The sequence below is a fragment of the Penicillium macrosclerotiorum genome (assembly GCF_028827735.1).
Source record: "Penicillium macrosclerotiorum strain IBT 26536 chromosome Unknown utg000008l_segment0_segment0, whole genome shotgun sequence".
In the NCBI taxonomy this organism is placed as follows: Eukaryota; Fungi; Ascomycota; class Eurotiomycetes; order Eurotiales; family Aspergillaceae; genus Penicillium; species Penicillium macrosclerotiorum.
Window position 1 is genome coordinate 2574642 of NW_026643087.1, and position 17971 is coordinate 2592612.

The window sequence follows — 17971 nt, forward strand, 5'->3', positions numbered from 1 at the left end:
AAACTGCCGGAGTTGAACTTTCGATTTGATTCGATCTTTTTGCTCCTCGGTCTCGTGACCTGGAACGCCAGCATGGAGTAAACCCGGACTTGAAACCATCGAGAGATCGAGCATCTTGACACAGGTTCATGGAGTCTATGGAGAACTCGGGAGTTTTTCCAAAGCTGATACTTTTCTCGGGGTTCATGAAGGCGACTGTCTCCCGACTCTTTGATTTGATTTGGATTGTCACCTCGATATGATCAAAGACAATATCGTGGACCTGCCTCCCGACCATCACGAGACGCTTACGAAAGTGATGCTGGAGACCCTGATGCCATTTCTCTTGAATATGCCCTCCAGATGATCGGCGTGTTTGACTTGAAATTTCCTTGTTCATTAGTCTTTTTCCCCTTTCCCCTCTTTTTTCCCTCTTTTTTCCCTCTTTTTTCCCTCCCCCCATTTTTAATCATTTTAACCACTCTTCTCCGATGTCAATGGAAGATAGAGACCATGGAATCATATAGACAGCGCTTAATATTCTCTATTGCGGATGGCATCAATTGAGTTACAGCCGTGAGCATAATAGGCCATGAAATCGTGAGATCCGAGAAAGTGCATCTCTGGCCGACCACTGGCCCTCTTCGATAAGAGGGTGATTCAGATCAGCCTCGCCATTCCGTCGAAACAAATTCACCAAATACACCCTGACCAGTCTACAGGATGATCGATGAGTTCCCTGTATGTTAGAGTCTGGAGAAAGGAGCCGGTCAGCGCGTGGCTCGTGCGAAGTATCACCCGGGTGCGCTCCAGGGTTCACTATTTCGGATCTGGACTGGGCTGATCGGTGGGTAGGCAATCACGTCGCCATCATATCATCGTATCACGGTATCATTTGGAATAAAAGGAAAAAATCAAGGCGACGCCCCTCGCTGCATATAAGATTCCCAGGGACGAACTGATTGGCCCGCAGTCTTTGCTCGATGAGGGCTGTGGCGCGACAGGTGTCCGCGGCGTCAGCGTCCCGACTTTCCAACGACCCATCGCCCGACTGAATCCAGAAACCCAATCACTCTGTCGGCTCTGATTTGTGCCTGCAAAATGCAGATCGATGCGCGGACCGGTCAGCTTTCACACCAGCGACACGGGGTCTCCGGTCAAGATGATGCGAGTGGTGGAGGGTCCTAACGTGAGGCTCCTTTGGTCGTTTGAGAGGGGAGACAATATAAGATGCCAGACTCCAGATCACCGAGCATGTCACAAGAAACAGAAGAATATCCCTACAAGACCATGTGAAAATGGCATTCAATATCGAAAGCGGTCTGATCGACATCGCCGCGATCACCAGCTTGGTCGGAGCCACCACGGCAGAGTCGCTGATTCTTGGTAGCAGAGGAGCAGCCGGCTTGCCTTGGGCCGCCATGAGCTGCTTTGGTTCCTTTTACGTGGTGAAGGCGTGCGTTGCGGCCTCATTGCCGGCGTGGTTACGCGATGCTATGGGACTCGATTCCCCGCTTTGTCGTGCAACGCTGGGGGCGTCATCTCCCCTGGATCATAGATCCATGCTGAAGGTGAGGCCCGAAACTCCGGTTGGCATCTCAGTGGATCCGGTAAGTGACGATTATCGCGTGCGGTGTCTCCCCCATGGCCTGCGTATGTCACTGGGATAGCCTCGCTGAGGGTTCCGTGCCCCTTTCCTTCTGTAGGGCTCTGAAATTGCCAAGTCGTCGATCAACTGCATCTATGCCTTCGACGAATATACTGCCGGGATTGTCCGCTCATGTCCATCCTTTCAACACGGTGAGGCCCCTCGGGTATTCGCCTACGCGCGCGATGGTCCCAAGGCGGACCCAAGGCGAGATTGGCTCGCCGTCGCAGCCACCGCCGTGAAGATCGCCGAGACGGTCGTCTTGTCCCAGCACGCGGGATGGCAGTTAACTCTGACCTCGACGATTAGCTGGGCATTCTTTTTCCTGGCAGCATGCAGTCTGCAGGCTCTGGGCATCTCGCGAGAGCTGCGAAATCTCCCCTCCAACTCACGATTCCGACACGATATTATCGCTGGGGATTTTCCCACCGCGCATGGTCCCGGCAAGGAGATCAAAATTCTGTTCGGAGTCCCAATGAATGTCCGAAGACATCTGGCTTGGCGACTGGTCTGGGGCATCGGCGGGATGGTCTGTTTCTGCGCGACCGTAGCAACCTACATCCTCTTGAGTAAACGAATGACGACACGGCAATTTTATATATGGGCTGCCTTTCAAGGCATCTGGCTCATGATGCGCTCGGTTTACTTTCATTTTGCGTTGTTCACCGACGGTCGGCCATGCCAGGTGGTGGAGCAAGAGGTCACCAACCAGAGATACCGACTCTTGTCCTTTGCTTCGGGATTATCTCGCCATCTTGCCAAGCTGCACCCACGAACAGCAGAATCGTACCTGAGTGACCTGCATGAAGCGTTGGAGATCCAGACATACATCAACTCCGCGGGTTTCAACTGGGGCCGCCGGCTGGGCGATGAAACGCCCTTTGAGCCACCGCCACCTACCTTCTCCGAGCAAAATAACGCTTTCGTTGATATCGAAATTCTTGCCGTCATTGGCGATACAATGCTTTATAGTATCGCTTGGATATATGGGTATGATATATCTGCCTTCGATCTGTATGATTCATGTTTGGTCGTGGTGAAGGTCACTGAGAAGACCTTCCTTGTCCCGGCGACCCGCGTTTGCTCCGGAAATATAACATATGTCAAGGCCCATCCTGCCGAGGCTGGGCCCGATGAGATGCCTCAGTTCATACCCAAGATGGGCCCGTGTCGTGCGGAAGACAATGGTTGGGTATTCTGGATCCCTTTGGGGCCCAATCGGTGGCTTTATGTTCTATGCGGCCTAGATTTTCTGGGCCAGCAGTGTGGTGAGATCTTAGACAATGCGGAAGTAACTCGACGACTCATGTTGGGGACTCTGTGGGTGAGTATCAAGCACAGTGACGAGATCCAGGATTCCACCAAGAAGGCGGGCATTGTAGGTCGCATTCTCATGTTTTACTTCCTGGGCGAGGAGGAATGCGCCCACCTACCTGACTTGGAGACATTTGGGAGAAACAGTTAGCGTTATATGACTTTCTTTCCACTAATTTGTAACATACCTGTCGGAGTTGGCGAACGCTATATGGATGGGTTCGGTGAGCGGCAGCTAAAACGGCACGTTTTGGGGAAGGAAGAGCAGTCCAAGAAATAAGGGGCACGTACTATCAACCTGAGATACAAAATAATACACAATTTGCCGTAGAATCATTTAAGTAGCCCTTGGGATCTTTCTTTCCTGCCCAACGTAAAGAATGTGTACCATATACATGTCTCGAGAACGAGCATGTGGCTAAAAGAGGACTAGCGTGCGTTGTTGATCGGCTTATCAGTGCGGATCGCCCCATCGATTCCACTTTCCCCGTTCACCATCCGTCCACCCCCACAGCCTTCAGGGAACATCAGCTTTCAACTCAGAGCTTGAGTTCTCCAACTCCCCATCTCAAAGCCATTAGAAATAGGGTCGGTCAGTGCCTGGGATGATGTGAGAATCGATACCTGAAGTAAAGCATCAAAATATGGGATCCATTTTTTCTGTCCTATTCAGCTCACGACGCACATCCAAGACCCAGGCCATTGTTTGGCGCGGCCAAGTTGACCCGGCTGTCTATGAGAAAGCCCGAACCAGGAGACTCTTCAACGCCCAGAAACCTAAGAGATATCCCCTGGCGATTGCATTTGCCCGTAGCCAGTCGGACATAGTTGACGCAGTCAAGCTTGCGATCCAGAGGAACTGTCGCATCTCTGTCCGCGCCGGTGGGCACAGCTATGCAGGATGGAGTGTACGCGACGAATCAATTTTGCTGGACTTAGGTAGCCTGTCCGACGGCCCTATCTTGGATGAGCTCACGGGCATTGTTTCGGTATCCCCGAGTATGACTGGAAAAGATTTAGTAAGCTATCTTTCCACTAAGGGTCGAACCATTTCCGCCGGACACTGCCCAGATGTTGGACTGGGAGGCTTTCTTCTTGGCGGTGGTATGGGATGGAATTGCAATGTAAGATCCATCAAGTTCTTGGCTTCTTTTTGAAGTCTCAATTTCGTGAGTGCGAATGGTGATTTGTTAATCCAAACATCAAGAACTGGGGCTGGGCATGCGAGCAGATCAAAGCTGTTGATGTGGTGACAGCCGATGCCCAACTTGTTCGAGCAGATTCTCGACGAAACACGGACCTCTTCTGGGCAGCAAGAGGAGCTGGTCCGGCATTTCCCGGCATCGTCACACGCTTTCATCTTCAAACTCGAGTTTCTTCATTCCAGATGTGGTCCTCGGCCTACGTGTATCCCCTCCGGCATTATAAGGCAGCATTTAACTGGGCATTAAAGGTAATCAAAACGGGCATTCCACCCACGTAGGAACCCTATTAATATGCTTTTAGATTCCCTCTAGCGTTCAAGGGGGCCTTGAAGTTGTCGCGATCGGCAGTTATCAGCAGGAATCCACCGAACCCTGCATTACCATTGCAATAATCGTCTATGGTGACCAAAAAGAAAAGCTGTACCGAATATTACAGCAGCTGGATGAGACTCATCCTGATGGCACACTCTTTCGTTCGTTCTGCGAGGTAACCAGCTTCCAGCAGGAGTTTGAGAGAAAGGCTCAAGCTTTTCCAGCAGGCCACAGATACTTTGTCGAGAATGCATGGTTGAAAAACGATATCGATGTCGCCACCGTCCTGGAGCCAGCCTTTACGAAGTTGCCATCCAGAAAGTCGTTGGCGCTCTGGCAGTCTATGGCTCCATGTAGCCGACGCGAGCTCCCAGAAATGGCCCTTAGCATGCAATCCGATCATTATCTGGCGCTTTACGGAATATGGGAGCATGAAAAAGATGACTTCCGTTGCCAGTCCGCAATAAGTAGTATAATAGCGGATATCGAGGCCGATACTGTAGGCGCCTATCTAGGTGAACTGGACTTCAGGGCCCGTCAGACAAAGTACTGGGGGGATAATCAGCGCAGAAAGCTTATCGATATTCGGAAGAAGTGGGATCCCAACAGTCGAATATGTGGCTGTCTTGGATTGGATGAGCTGGACAAGTCCGAGATATCCAAGCCACGCCTGTGATTGACTGGGAAGACCCCAGGAAGTATGGGCATTGGGCAAAGGTTTAATGTGACCAAGAATCTCCCTACTCATTGATTAGCGGAAAATAAATTCAAATGATTCCAAAATACTGGCGAAGGGCGCACAGCCTTGTGATTTCTATACGAGTTTGGAGCCTTCTCCCCTAGTAGGACTTCCGGATGGATATAGACACGCGTCGAGCGGAAGATTGTATCTAACGGCGACAAAGCTAGAATGTTGTAGCAAAGCGACAAGATGCTGAAGGCCATAGTATTCGAGATTCTGTATTGGAAGATTAGGTTACAGATGAGGTAGCCTAGACCCAAGAAAATGGCAAATGTCGGGATGGTGACAGGATGCATTTGTGACTACTGATATGGAAGGCGGCCTGCTTGTCTTAGTGCCTCCTGCCATTCCTACCTCCACCAAAGTAAAGATGCGTAAATTCAGAGGTCATAATGATTTTATGAACCTACTGTAATAGAGAGACCGCTAAACTACGGACCACAGAGAAACTATGGTCACAAACATAACTTGAAGCTTGTTTTGGGTAGCTCATTTATTCACCATTTGAGCATATGCACCATCTACTCAACTATAATACTATGTCTATAAAAACTTTTTGCTTTTTTCTGGATGCAGTGGTTTACATCGTCTGCCTTCCCTGAGTTTCAATGGGCAAGAAACACATAGCGAGGAAGGCCGCCAAAATCAGTCCACCCGCCGCATAGATAGGCACAACGGCATTAGTACTAGCATAGATGCCAATAATCGGCGCCATCAGACCAGCAATTCGGTTGAGGCAGCTAGCGATACCTGATCCAGTACCTCGGTTGGGTGCAGGGAAGACTTCGGGCGTGTAAGCGTAAAGAACGCCGTACATGATCATCTGGAAGAATGACTCCAAAGAAGAGCACACTAGCTGAACGTTTGCATCCTTCGAGGCTGTGAAACAGAAGAGCAAGACACCTGTAATCACGGTCGAGGCTGCCATGGTACCCTTACGTCCAAAGTGTTTAATGTCGACAGTAAACCAGCCAAGAAGCGGTCCCGGAATTCCGCAGACAGCAGTGATGGCATAGTTTCGGTAGGTTTCATACGTGCTGGCATTAGCACTCAGGTATTGGGGAAGGAATGCATTGAAGAGCGTATAGCCCAATCCAATGCAAGCCCAGCAGAACCAAATCAAAATGGCTGTTTCAATCGTTAGCGAGAGGTAACAGTAGTATGAACACACGCAATACATACTCGATATAGCAAGCCGCTTGGTTTTGAAAAGAGGTGCAATCTGCTGGTAGGAGAACCTTTCGAAAGATCGTTTGATAATCTCGCCATGAGAAAGACCTTCTTTGTTGTTTTCCTCTGGATATCCACCAATCTCATTGAGGATCTCCTCTGTGAGCCAAGTGGTGGTCTTGTTCTTGTAGGCAATTCCTTGAACAGCAGCCACAGCCTCTTCCTGTCGTCCGCGGGATACAAGGAACTTTGGTGATTCATATAGGGTGAAGAAGAAGAAACGGCAAAGGAACATCATGAAAGTGATGGCACCCAGTGTCAAGACGAGATAGCGCCAGCCCCAGTTGTTGGCCTTGGTGCAATGGGCAGCATCTTCACAGGAGAAATTAGGGATGAAGGCCCAGGCAAGCATACTACTTATGTGTTAGTCTCGAATTTTCAAGAAAAACGTTATTCTGGGGACATACCTGGCAATTAGGGTACCCACAGACCACCAGGTCGCCAAACCACTTAGGATATTTCCAGAATTGGGAGGGAGACACTCGAGGAAGACGGCCGCATCGACGGGGAGATTTCCACCCACGCCCAGACCCAAGCAAGCATACAGTGCACACAATCTATGCTTTATGTCAGCGAAAATCAATTTAGTAACCTTGAAGAGAGCTTCATACCCAATCCAGTTAGGCGCACCGCCTGCGGCGAGACCAAATGAACCACAGATGCAGAGCGTCATGTTGAAAGCTGGGCGCCGTCCAATAGCATCGGAAGCAATACCCCAGAAAGAAGCACCAATAATCAAACCAACAAAGAGTGAACAGGTAGCGAACCGAGAGTGGGCTTCAGAGATACCAAACTCGTTGGCAATGGGAGTCAAAGTGAGTGAAACACCCTATGCATCATTAGGAAAATTTTTTCAAGACCTCAGGAAGCGCGTCATACCTGCAACCAAAGGCTGATAGAGACAATTTTGTTTAGCACAGGCGTAAAGAACATGACAAGATTTATAGTTCACTTACTTATCAGCTACCCAGCCCATTCCACAGAGGACGAACAGTCCCCACTGGTAGCGACCCATACCAATATCCTGTACCGCTCGGTTGATGACCTTTGCTTTGCCTGTGTGCAGTCTAGCGGTTAATACTCATTTTGGAGCGGAATGACATGACCAAGCTCAAGTAAGCTTGGCTAGTATTTATGCACATACGGTCATAAACGGTGTCGTGGCCGGAAGCAACCATATCAGCTTCAATTTCTGCTCGGAGAGCTTCCAAAGTCAGCACACCATCGGGCAGAGGCCCGCTAGCACCCTTTTCTTGGTTAGAGGCCATGTCGAGGCTGGTGCTCGACCCATCTTTGCTTTCAGCGACAGAGCCACGGGAAAGAGGTACAACAACTTCGGGGAATCCGCGCCGGTCTCGATTGGTGAAAAGGTCTTTCCAATTCCAGTCAGGCATCTTGGAAAATAGTTCAGTATCGCAGCAGGGCAATGCTAGGTAAGGCGCGCGGCAGAATAGACGATTGGAGCAATGGAAATTGGGAGTTTCGAGGTTACGCGTGCAGTCAGTCGACTATGAATTTTGCGTGGGGGTCAAGCCTTGGCCTTTTCGGTTCGGATGGGATCGAAATCGAACAATGATGCGATGGGGTATCAGATAATAACCGGTCCGATGGGGAGAAGCTTATCGGGACGTGGGGTTGCTCTGTAAAATGTGCAATGGGGAAGCCGATGGGAGCAAGTGTGGCGCAACGGGGTTGATAAAGCGACTATGCAGTTGCTACTTGCGAAGCCTCAGCTTGTAGGCGAACGGTTGAGTGAGTATCAGGTTTCTCTGCACTTTGGAACTATCTAACCGTCGATGGCGGTTAGCAACAAGGAGTTTCTGAGATCCAACGAGAATTCGAGCCGAATTGGCATGGATTGAGCGGAAAAATCCGAGATGCACTCTGCTGGTTGATTGGAATCGGGACGAAATGAGACAAGACACTCCTCTCTGCGCAAACGAGACAAAAGCAACGGGAAGTAGCCGATGACAGCTTCTGCGTGGGGAGAACAAAGCACGGTTGGGGAGAATAGGGGAATGGTCGCTATTATAAAAATCCTTCAACAGCCGAGCATCTCTTAGATAATGAGACTTCATCTCGGATGGTACGAGCATACATTGGCCAACCACCTTGACTCCGGGTGGCCCTACGGGGCAGACTCCAGCCACTGATGTAGGTGTGTGCACCTTAATTATCCACACGTATCCACACCGGGCTCCATCCACCATCCCCTATTGGGCAGGACAATTGGGAGCCGACTGCCGTCCCTGCCAAGGACTAAGCGAAAATTCCCCGTCTTGCTGGCCGACGGCTGTCTCCGAAAACCTGAATTCCGAGAAACTTGTTTTGTTGCGTGGAGTCGAATCAACAATTTAATTTTGTTGAATTTCGCATCTCCTTTGATCGGGACGGATAATCCGAATTTTATATATCGCACGTGACATTTGGAGGGATCATTAGGTGACCAGCTGGTGATGAATTTGTTTCCCAACGAGGCTGGGCTATTGTTAATAGTCACTAGTTTGAGTAGTATCAGTACGAATACAAATTCCATGAATGCGGACTTTCCTATACCTCGGGTTTGATCAATTCAACTTGCAGCACGTAATTTTGATTCATCCGCTTTTTTAGTCCAGCTTACCAGGACACTTAACTAGTCTATGCCACCGAGTTGGACATTGTTGCTACTTTTTGCTCTCTATTTATGAAACATCGCCCTTCTGACAAGAGGTCATCTAGTCAGTCAATTTCATTACTGATCCCCCAGGATCATTTTCCTACCTCCCAGGTATAGTGAGGAAAGCTCAACCTATTGAGATGGCTGAAGTTGTGTATAACGGTATACAGGATCGGAAGAGAAGTTAGCTATTCGACAACGGAAATTTCAAGGTACCACTATATTATTACATTTCTCTAGTTTTTGAGTATAGAAATTCGATGTTATTCGATTTCAAAACATCTCATTTAGAGTTAGTTTAGATATTCTGAAATATAGTCACTAATTCAATTCTAATTATAACGACATTAGAGTCAATCTATTTCTAAATAATTCCAGTATAACAATCATTTATTTAAAATTTTGATTGTCACTGTTTAATAATAATTAAATTTAGATATATTAGTTTCTTGTGAAGCCTTTGACAGCCTTGACGGATATTAGGTACTGTCGCGTTTTGCTATCATGTATAATAAAGATCGCCAAAAAGGCGGAGATCCAAGTTAGCCAAGAGAGTTCCGTCGATTAGTTGGAATATACATATGTTTTGAGGGCGATAGTTGAGCGATCATTGCATCTACAGGCCTCTGCTTTAGTTTCACCATCAAGCAAAAATGGGCAGAATTCAAGGTGGAAGTAGCCTGACTAATCTTGGAATATCGCAGCAGAAAATCTCGTCTCGTAAATCCATAGCCACTTCATGTGCCTTTGTAACTATTGAACAGCCAATGACGAATATTGGCTCAAAGGTATATGCGCGGAGAGTGCCACCAAATACAAGGGATTGTATGTGTAATATCACTCTGGGAACCCCAAAATGCCAAAATATAACGATATACCAAATTAAAACAGTCAAAACGCTCTTGTCGAAAGATAAACATCTCTATACAGCTGTAATAGCTTCAGATGACCCTAGCCTGCCGGACCGATTGCGGGGTTGGATTTACTGGAAACACCTAGGGCTCGGCCCATATGAAAACACGGCCTTGAAATCATAGATTCACCCTCCTCGGGCCCATAGATACTCCGGTGTTTCCCATGATATTTCAGTGTCATCAAGTCAGAGATGTAACAGATGCATCCTTAAAAAAGGCAATCAGGAGACTGGTTTTCCAACGACGACTGGTGTATGTGATAAACTTTACGGTGCTCTGCGTCATCCGAGGAGCTACGTCGAGCACGGAGAATACTCAAGTTGTTTATAAACTGTATGTCGCCTTTATGGAATACCCTGGCGATCTGAAACATTTCAGTGGGAAAGTGGAGTGTGTCCAACACCTCTTCTTGGAGAGATCCCAGGAGGCCTGCCTGGGCTGTACGCCAAATCCCGAGAATGAGCATCGGGAGAATTGTAGGACGATACGCTCTGGTGCACCACTAGAAGAGCATTGGTGATACAACAGTGGTCGAGAATGAAAGATACCAGGATGCACTGAATGATTCAGCCCCAATAAGGTTCGTCGGGCAGAGAGGTCTGTTTTGCATACCTGGAAATTGACCAATCGCTCGCCAATACCTTGGTCAAATCAGGTCAGGTTGCAGTAAGCTCGTTTTAAACTCTCCAACCGCTCGCAAGCAGGCTTTCGCCGTCACTTGCAGGCTCGCCAAGCGTGAAGAGTGACACAATGTGCCCAACGTCGGTATGAAGGATCACTTCACCATTTGAGTCGTCATCCGGAGCAAAGTTTTCCTCTTTGTCATTAAATAGGGGCATGTCCGTTAAATGAGCGATAATCACATCTGCTGAATGGCCTTGATACTGATGATCCTACCTGCGACAGTTGGTATCGATGTGGGTGGCGATCCCCACGGCGATGGTCTTATTTTCCAAAGGAGTATATCTGTCCAGCTGTATTCTACGGATCAACTCGAACCTGTTTTTAGAATGTAGGTTTTCCGAAACAGACTGGAGGAGGAGATATACCTACGGCAAGGGAAAATTTGATATATCCAATGCATCCAATGGCTGATTTAATTCAGCAGAGAACCTCGTTAGATGATATTATCAATAGAATGGCTACTACTATTGGGTCCAATTTGGAAGCATCGAAAAGGCCCCTCAATTTCAATTGGATGTGAGATAAGACGCGAGTCTAGTAAGATGACGAGGTAGGGGGTCCCGCCACCTGATCTAGAAAAATTTCATGTCCTTGGCAGCTCATCTTTGAGACCAGATTCTCCGAAAAGCCTTGTGGGAGTCTTTCCTCCGCAATTTTTTCCATTACTTCGAGAACGGGCTTCGTATTGCGTGCGATTTGGATAATAGGGAGCCACCTCGGTGCTTTTGGTCATGTTCAGAGAACCTTGGTTCTGGCACAATCGATCAATTGGAGCAGACATATAGAGGGAATAAAGTATACTGCAAGTATGAGTTTAGTGAAGTGGATGGTCTAGAATCTGCAGTTGATGGAAAAGGACGTTTCACAGGTGCTGATGCAGCGATCAGCATGTGATATGTTACGAGAGGAAATCAAAACAACGCCTTTAAAAGCGAGCACCCTCAGGAAGTAGGACAATTCTTGGAAAAGGAAAACTAATTGTCAGATAACGATAGTCCTGCCCTACTATACTCTCCCTCTGTCTCATACTCGAAGATAATGACCAGACAGTCTCGCTGCTCAGAAGCTTTTTGGGAGACCACGAAGCGTCTCTTAGCAGAGCTCATAAATGAAGGCTTGGCTGAAGGTTCAGTTAAGACATCAAAGGTTAGCAATGAGCGATATCTGCATTTACGCCACGATTCCTCCCCCAACTGGGTCAAAGTAGGCCTTATGCATGGTGCGTGGGTCGAGATGAGAGAAAACATCGTGATATCCGTGATAAGACCCGAAACGTTGGAACCGCCTGTGTTTATTGGACATAGCCAAAAGGTAGAAGAGGAGCTGGATCCCAGTCTTGTCTTTTCATTTGTCTCTCCTTGGTTTTCAGACCATGCCAATGGCGAGGTTCTGGATACCATTTCACGCCAGCTGAAAAATTGTGCCGAAAATCAAGGTCTGTATGCATCCCGTGACGGAAATTGATATCTTACCGAGTTATTCCATAGAGAAATGGTTAGAAATTGGCTCCAGACAAGGCCTTCTGAGTTTGAATGCACCGTTCAATGCTTGGGAGAGGACCTTGATCCACGGCCATCCGACTCATCCTGTAAGCTCCATATGCATCTGCTACCCCTCACCATAATTTCTTTAATTGAGAGTTTTATGATGAGAAGTTTCACCGGTTGTGCTATCCACAACCTCCACTAGAGCCCGTCGAAATCGAAGAGATGCTCATTCCCAATATCGCCTTCATTTCTGTCCCTCGTGCCGATCTTCGACTTACAGGGCCGTTCGAGAATATGCTTGAGCCACTTCTGGAAAGACTTAAGATTCCAGAAGTTAGTGCTGAGCGTGTGCGAGTACCGTGCTTCACTCAGCAACTCCCCTCCATTCTCCAACTCTTCTCTAATGCCACTGTTCTGAAATCAGTTGCAGGCTGCGCCGATGCCCAGGCCTCAATGAGAACCCTTACCCTTCGACCGGAGTTGAATTTTGGTTATCATTTGAAACTCTCATTAGCATGTCAGATAACGTCTGCTCTCAGAACAATTACGCCTTGGACGACCTGCAGTGGGCCATTTTTTACGGAGGTTTTAGAGAGGTTCCTCCCCGCCGATATGTGGTGTTTTAGAGAAGTCGCTGCCGTCACAGGGGGTCAAGAGGATTTCACCAAAGCTCGTCATCTCTCATGCATTCTTCGAGTTGACCTCAAGAAGAAGGCACAGGATAATGACGAAACTCTCCTAGTTTCGGCTGCATTGGCTCAGAAGCCTTACAAGGAAAAGCGTACATACGCAGAAATCTTATTCAATCTACGAAATATATCTCAAAAATTGGCTTGGCTCAAAAGGTTAGCTACTGTACATAGCAGTTCGACTTCGCGGGAAACAAGCTAACATTCATCAAAAAAGCTATGCCGTATGCTTGTTCAATGTTGTCCTTCCTCCTCTGATTGAACATGGCATCGGCTTGGAGGCACATGGTCAAAATATCGTGGCGCGCATCTGCAATAAAACAAAAAATCTCAAAGGATTTGCCGTGCGTGATTGTGGAGGTGTTCGATTGCATGTCCCCACATTGAGAGCTCATGGTGTCAACTTCGACTCCCTGCCTCCTGGAGGTGCTACTTTGACTGACGATATGAATGATGTCTGGAGTAAAGTGCACCACTCCCTTCTTCAAAACCATATCGGTCATTTAGTTTACACACTGGGACTAGAGAGAGAAGGAGGATGGCAGATTGTTCGAGAAGCTCTAGCGACAGTGCTACATTCACAAGCAGGCACAGTAGGGGAGCCTTTGCATCGGTACTTTCTCAAGGATACCATTCCTTTCAAGTGTTTCTTGAGGATGAGCATGGAAGGAAAATACCGTGACGTAAGTATGCCACGTGATAGTTGTTCATTTTCTTTTCTTTTGTGCTAATTTGCCTAAAACAGTATGTGTGGAGAGAAATTCCTAATTCACTACTGATGAACGGCCCACGATGGGACACTGTATTGAAAACATATCAATCATCAATACATTATACTTGAGGAAATGCTTCTAGACTAGATCCAGGGCGTATTAGCTATTACTTGAATTAAGGATGATTAATATTAACTCTTCATCTCTAGCTAAAGTAAACAGAAATCGAAAAAATAGCAGTCTTGATGTATCAGCAAGATTCTATACAAGAAAATTGAATGAATATTGAACGAATATTCCTACCGTGGATCACTGTTGTTGCTTTCAAACTTCCCAACAAGTAGAAAATATAGCCTTATTCTGCATAGTCTCTCGGAAAACCTGTAGTGCAATCTTCGGTTCTAGTACATGTATTAGAGAATAGCTCTTGATGTAGAAGAATAGGGTACAGGTTTACATACGATAGCAAGGCTCATGGCCCGCTGCACACCTCGCTAATCTGGCACGGTATAATGTCACGCTGAATTACACTGGAGCTTCGCTAGCTGTGAGAGGGCAGTCCGGTGGCTCACCAGCCATACCTTTGATATATGATGTCGAGTATCTCTGTCCAGTGACGGCAGGCGGGCAAACTCTGTACCTTGATTTTGATACGGGCTCCGCAGAACTGTGAGTCTAAACTTTGAGAAAGACCACACTATCTCTCAACAGAACTCTAACCTTTGCCTTTTTTTAACCAGCTAGGTTTTCTCCACTGAACTGCCCACTTTTGAAACGACGGGACACTCTCCGTACAATCCGGCGCTCAGTCTGACTTTAAAGCTACTTCCTGGATTCACATGGGACATCACCCACGCTGATGGCAGTGGAGCCGGTGGAAATTTATACTATGATGCTGTTGCAGTTGGCTCCCTCGTTGGGTTAAGCCAGGCGATTGAGCCCGCTATCTATGTTTCATCATCATTTGCGTCAAACCCATTTTCAAGTGGTCTTCTTGGCCTTGCATTTAGTACTATCAACACTGCCAAGTCAAATCTGTTTTAAAAGCCCCTGAATTGACTTGACTGTCTCTGACGCTAACTGCGTAAGTTCAGTCGAACCTATTAAACAGCAGACTTTCTTTGAAACTGTGTTGCCAACTCTGAATATGCCCCTTTTCACCGCTAATCTCAAACATGGAAAGCCTTGCAACTAAAATTTTCGCTTCATTGATCCCATCGAATATAAAGGTTCAATTGGGTGGACAACTGTAACGATGCCATATGGCTACTTCGCCTATTAGCAGCTTGATCTCACTGGATTCCAAATAGGAGGCAGCCCCTATCTCGAGATACCAATAAATGGCATTGCAGGTGAGTCTCTAACTCATGATCCAGCAGCTAGCACATCACATTGATTCGTCGATGACAAAATTTTAGATACGGGAACAACGCTTCTCTATTTGCCCACGGAGATTGTTGTAGCCTATTATTCCCAGGCCACCGAGGCATATTTCTATGAGGACCAGGCGGTATTCATTTTCCCTTGTGCCTCACCATTGCCGGACTTTGTTTTTGAAATCAATTCATATCGCGGTGTTGTTCCCGGGAAGTAGATGAACTACGATGCAACCGATGATGTGTGGTGCTATGGTGGAATGTAAAGTGATGCCGGTCTTGGATTCTCAATCTTCGGGGATATATTACTAAAGGCACAGTCTGTCGTCTTCGATCATGCTGGACCTAGTCTCGGCTTTGCGAACAAGCTGTGATCTGAGCGATCACCTCGCCCGCGTCCGCTTACCGCCTCCACGCCTCGTCCTCCTTGGTCGAAATGGCTACAATTGCGGATGGGTTGGCTCGAGTCCGACTTCTGTTAAGTCGTTTCCTCCTGAGGAATAGTACTCTCTGCCCTGCAGACAAGGCTTCATCACTTGTGACTAGACATTTTCATCTTTCTCTCCTATCACTACCTATACACTACAATCAGTTTCGATTGGGCTTTTTTTCTTTTCTTTCTAGGAGTCGTCAAATTTTGTAATTGAGAACCATCAAAGCTACTAATGCCAATCTTATACATGTCATTAATTGATCTGGATGGGAAGCTATATCAGAAACGAGCTGAGGTCACTCAAGGCATCCTCCTGGGAAAGGCATGAACTGCGGACCTTTGTGGTACTGGCCTATCAACACTCAGTTTAAGTTATCCTACTATAATTCCATCTGGTATACAGATAGCTTTTGTTGAAACTGCCGTACATGATGTGTTGATATGTATAATCTTCATTCTTTCCTTTGAATGGTTACGAATCCACCTTCCTTTGAACCACAATAGTCGTTTCAATTGAGGGAGACGGGTGAATCGGTCTTACTTTCGGTCGGTTTAGTAACTAAACTCGAAACCCATAATTGATGGGCTTGAGCTTGTCTTTGAATATAATATAACGGTTCTCATTCAACCGTGGGGCCGGAGTGGTTGAGGGATGGGAGAGTGAGTGTATCCTGTTAACTAGAAAGTAGATCCCCTGTGATCAAATGCAATACTTTAACTACATCTTACTCTCTCTTCATTATGAAGATAATGAATTTATTCTATTATTTAACATTTCTTCTCTGCCACTCCATCAGTCAATATTGGATGACGTGAAATTCTGACTCGGCCAACAAACGTGCCAAATAATCCGTCTCGCGATTGTCCGACCAAGAAGGTAGCGGATAACCCGATCACGTTAAAATTCTCGCGGTTAGTGGACACTCCCGGGAAATCCGGCACTTGATAGCGACTAATAATATTGAACCTTCGCAGCCCCCAATTTATTAATCTTGCTTGAAAAGGATTTGTTGGACGCCAGTCTGGAGATAGTCGTTTCCTTTGGTCCGATCGATCGCCGAGAGTGCAACGCGGATATCAATTATGATGTCTATGTTGTTCGGTCAACAGTTTCCAACAGAAAAATAACGATTCCTCTCGGCATCCCGTCTCGTTGACCTTCCGAATCTAGCATGACAATGGTCGAATCACAGAACAACTCAGCTAGACAGCTCTGCTCGGCAGGAGGTCCACCGGGACCCTGGGCCATCCCCGTGCCCCTGAGCGCCGAGCGTGGCCCGAGTTTGCACCGGCCAAAGTCGGGTGTAGTTCGGGCAGCGACCAACCCGCTAGCCTCTGTTTCACTAAAGCTCTGAAAGGCCTAATAAAACCCTTTCCCCCCCTTCTCGTTCTATTAAAAATTCGTTCTGGCCTCTTGAATGTTGGGCTTCGCAACTTTGACAGAGAAATCCCTCTCACAAGACCATGAATAACAACCTCAATCACACAAAGTGGGGTACCGGTACGCTTCTGGATGCGATCTTATCAACATCTCATAGCGGATGGACCTCCTTCTTGATCCAGGGCCAGTCAATTGAAAGCAGTAGGCCTTACAATCCAAGCTCTCATATTATTTGAAATGGGCCTGACCAGTCCTCACGATATGAGTGCTGCGTTGAGAAAGTGCCGAGAGACGGGGGGTATAGATAATTCCGGCCTGGCGGCACGGGAATCTATACTTAAGCGTCCCAAACTCTCACACACCCCTTCCCCTTCTCGCTTCATGGTATGGAAGCATCTACTTTCTCGGGAGAAGGAGGCTCTCATGGGCAAGAAGGCGTCTCCGAGCTCCAATGGTCTTGTCGGTCAGGCCTTTCAGCTTAACGTGCGACGATTCCTATCACTCACTACGAAAACATACTGTCCAGCTTTACGAACTGACTGTCTAGATGCTAATATTCACATTGATCAATACCGAATACAACCACGAAAAGATTCTCAAACTCGCTAAATAACAGATAATTGCTTTCCTCGTTGATGCATATCCATGTCACTGCTTGCATTTTGTCCGTCACCTTTGATTTGATCAATGCACGGCGCTCAGCCGCCCCCAAGCAGGGACAGTCGGCCATCAAACTTGGGCTTAGCGGCGCACGCCTCATACTCGGTGTCTCGGCAGCTCGCGAAACAAGCGCGAAACATCCAGGAACGAAAGACCAGGGGAAGCAGGTACGCATTACACAAGCACAGCCATGATCATAACATCAGTGAATTATTAAATAGGTACGCGATCACAGGCAAGGAGACTTGGATACAAAAAAAAAAAAATTAACAAGGGGACCGAAACAGAGATCCTCCAATTATAAGACACCCGTGTCGTGTCCGAAGAAATTCGAAGACCGCAACAAGCGACACGAGCCATTTTGTGCAGCTGTCCGCTTCAAGGGCCGAACCGATCGGAGATCGTCAATTCGAAAGTCCAAACAAGCGAACAATGACAAACGCCGCACACTGATAACGAAGACCAACCCGGTGTACTCGGTCCCTACAGGACAGAAGCACATCGAAGGGTCATTCGCACCTGGGCTGCGGCGGGATGGTACAAGT

General features: G+C 47.4%; 7 protein-coding genes across 7 annotated transcripts; 5 read left to right on the forward strand and 2 right to left on the reverse strand.

Moving 5' to 3' along the window:
- Window positions 1-1277: 1277 nt before the first annotated feature.
- On the forward strand, window positions 1278-3092 carry N7462_009117 (uncharacterized protein; the record flags this gene model as incomplete). Its single annotated transcript, XM_057080831.1, has 2 exons — window positions 1278-1589; window positions 1686-3092. The coding sequence occupies 2 exons, from the start codon at window positions 1278-1280 to the stop codon at window positions 3090-3092; spliced, it is 1719 nt and encodes a 572-aa protein (XP_056931159.1).
- A 493-nt stretch (window positions 3093-3585) lies between these two features.
- N7462_009118 (FAD-dependent oxidoreductase) lies at window positions 3586-5134 on the forward strand (the record flags this gene model as incomplete). The annotated part of the gene is made up of 3 exons (XM_057080832.1): window positions 3586-4065; window positions 4149-4394; window positions 4448-5134. 3 exons carry the CDS (start codon window positions 3586-3588, stop codon window positions 5132-5134), a joined length of 1413 nt encoding a protein of 470 aa, XP_056931160.1.
- A 646-nt stretch (window positions 5135-5780) lies between these two features.
- On the reverse strand, window positions 5781-7824 carry N7462_009119 (uncharacterized protein; the record flags this gene model as incomplete). Its single annotated transcript, XM_057080833.1, has 7 exons — window positions 5781-6328; window positions 6383-6783; window positions 6838-6987; window positions 7042-7259; window positions 7310-7322; window positions 7387-7486; window positions 7575-7824. 7 exons carry the CDS (start codon window positions 7822-7824, stop codon window positions 5781-5783), a joined length of 1680 nt encoding a protein of 559 aa, XP_056931161.1.
- A 2503-nt stretch (window positions 7825-10327) lies between these two features.
- On the reverse strand, window positions 10328-10842 carry N7462_009120 (uncharacterized protein; the record flags this gene model as incomplete). Its single annotated transcript, XM_057080834.1, has 2 exons — window positions 10328-10644; window positions 10695-10842. The coding sequence occupies 2 exons, from the start codon at window positions 10840-10842 to the stop codon at window positions 10328-10330; spliced, it is 465 nt and encodes a 154-aa protein (XP_056931162.1).
- An 883-nt stretch (window positions 10843-11725) lies between these two features.
- Window positions 11726-13794, forward strand: N7462_009121 (uncharacterized protein; the record flags this gene model as incomplete). The annotated part of the gene is made up of 4 exons (XM_057080835.1): window positions 11726-12122; window positions 12326-13019; window positions 13081-13546; window positions 13786-13794. 4 exons carry the CDS (start codon window positions 11726-11728, stop codon window positions 13792-13794), a joined length of 1566 nt encoding a protein of 521 aa, XP_056931163.1.
- A 254-nt stretch (window positions 13795-14048) lies between these two features.
- N7462_009122 (uncharacterized protein) lies at window positions 14049-14771 on the forward strand (the record flags this gene model as incomplete). The annotated part of the gene is made up of 3 exons (XM_057080836.1): window positions 14049-14245; window positions 14386-14604; window positions 14666-14771. Coding segments are annotated over 3 exons (522 nt in total), but the record flags the coding sequence as incomplete, so codon positions are not given.
- Window positions 14772-14916: 145 nt separating this feature from the next.
- N7462_009123 (uncharacterized protein) lies at window positions 14917-15170 on the forward strand (the record flags this gene model as incomplete). The annotated part of the gene is made up of 2 exons (XM_057080837.1): window positions 14917-14932; window positions 14995-15170. The coding sequence occupies 2 exons, from the start codon at window positions 14917-14919 to the stop codon at window positions 15168-15170; spliced, it is 192 nt and encodes a 63-aa protein (XP_056931165.1).
- Between the last annotated feature and the right edge of the window lie 2801 nt (window positions 15171-17971).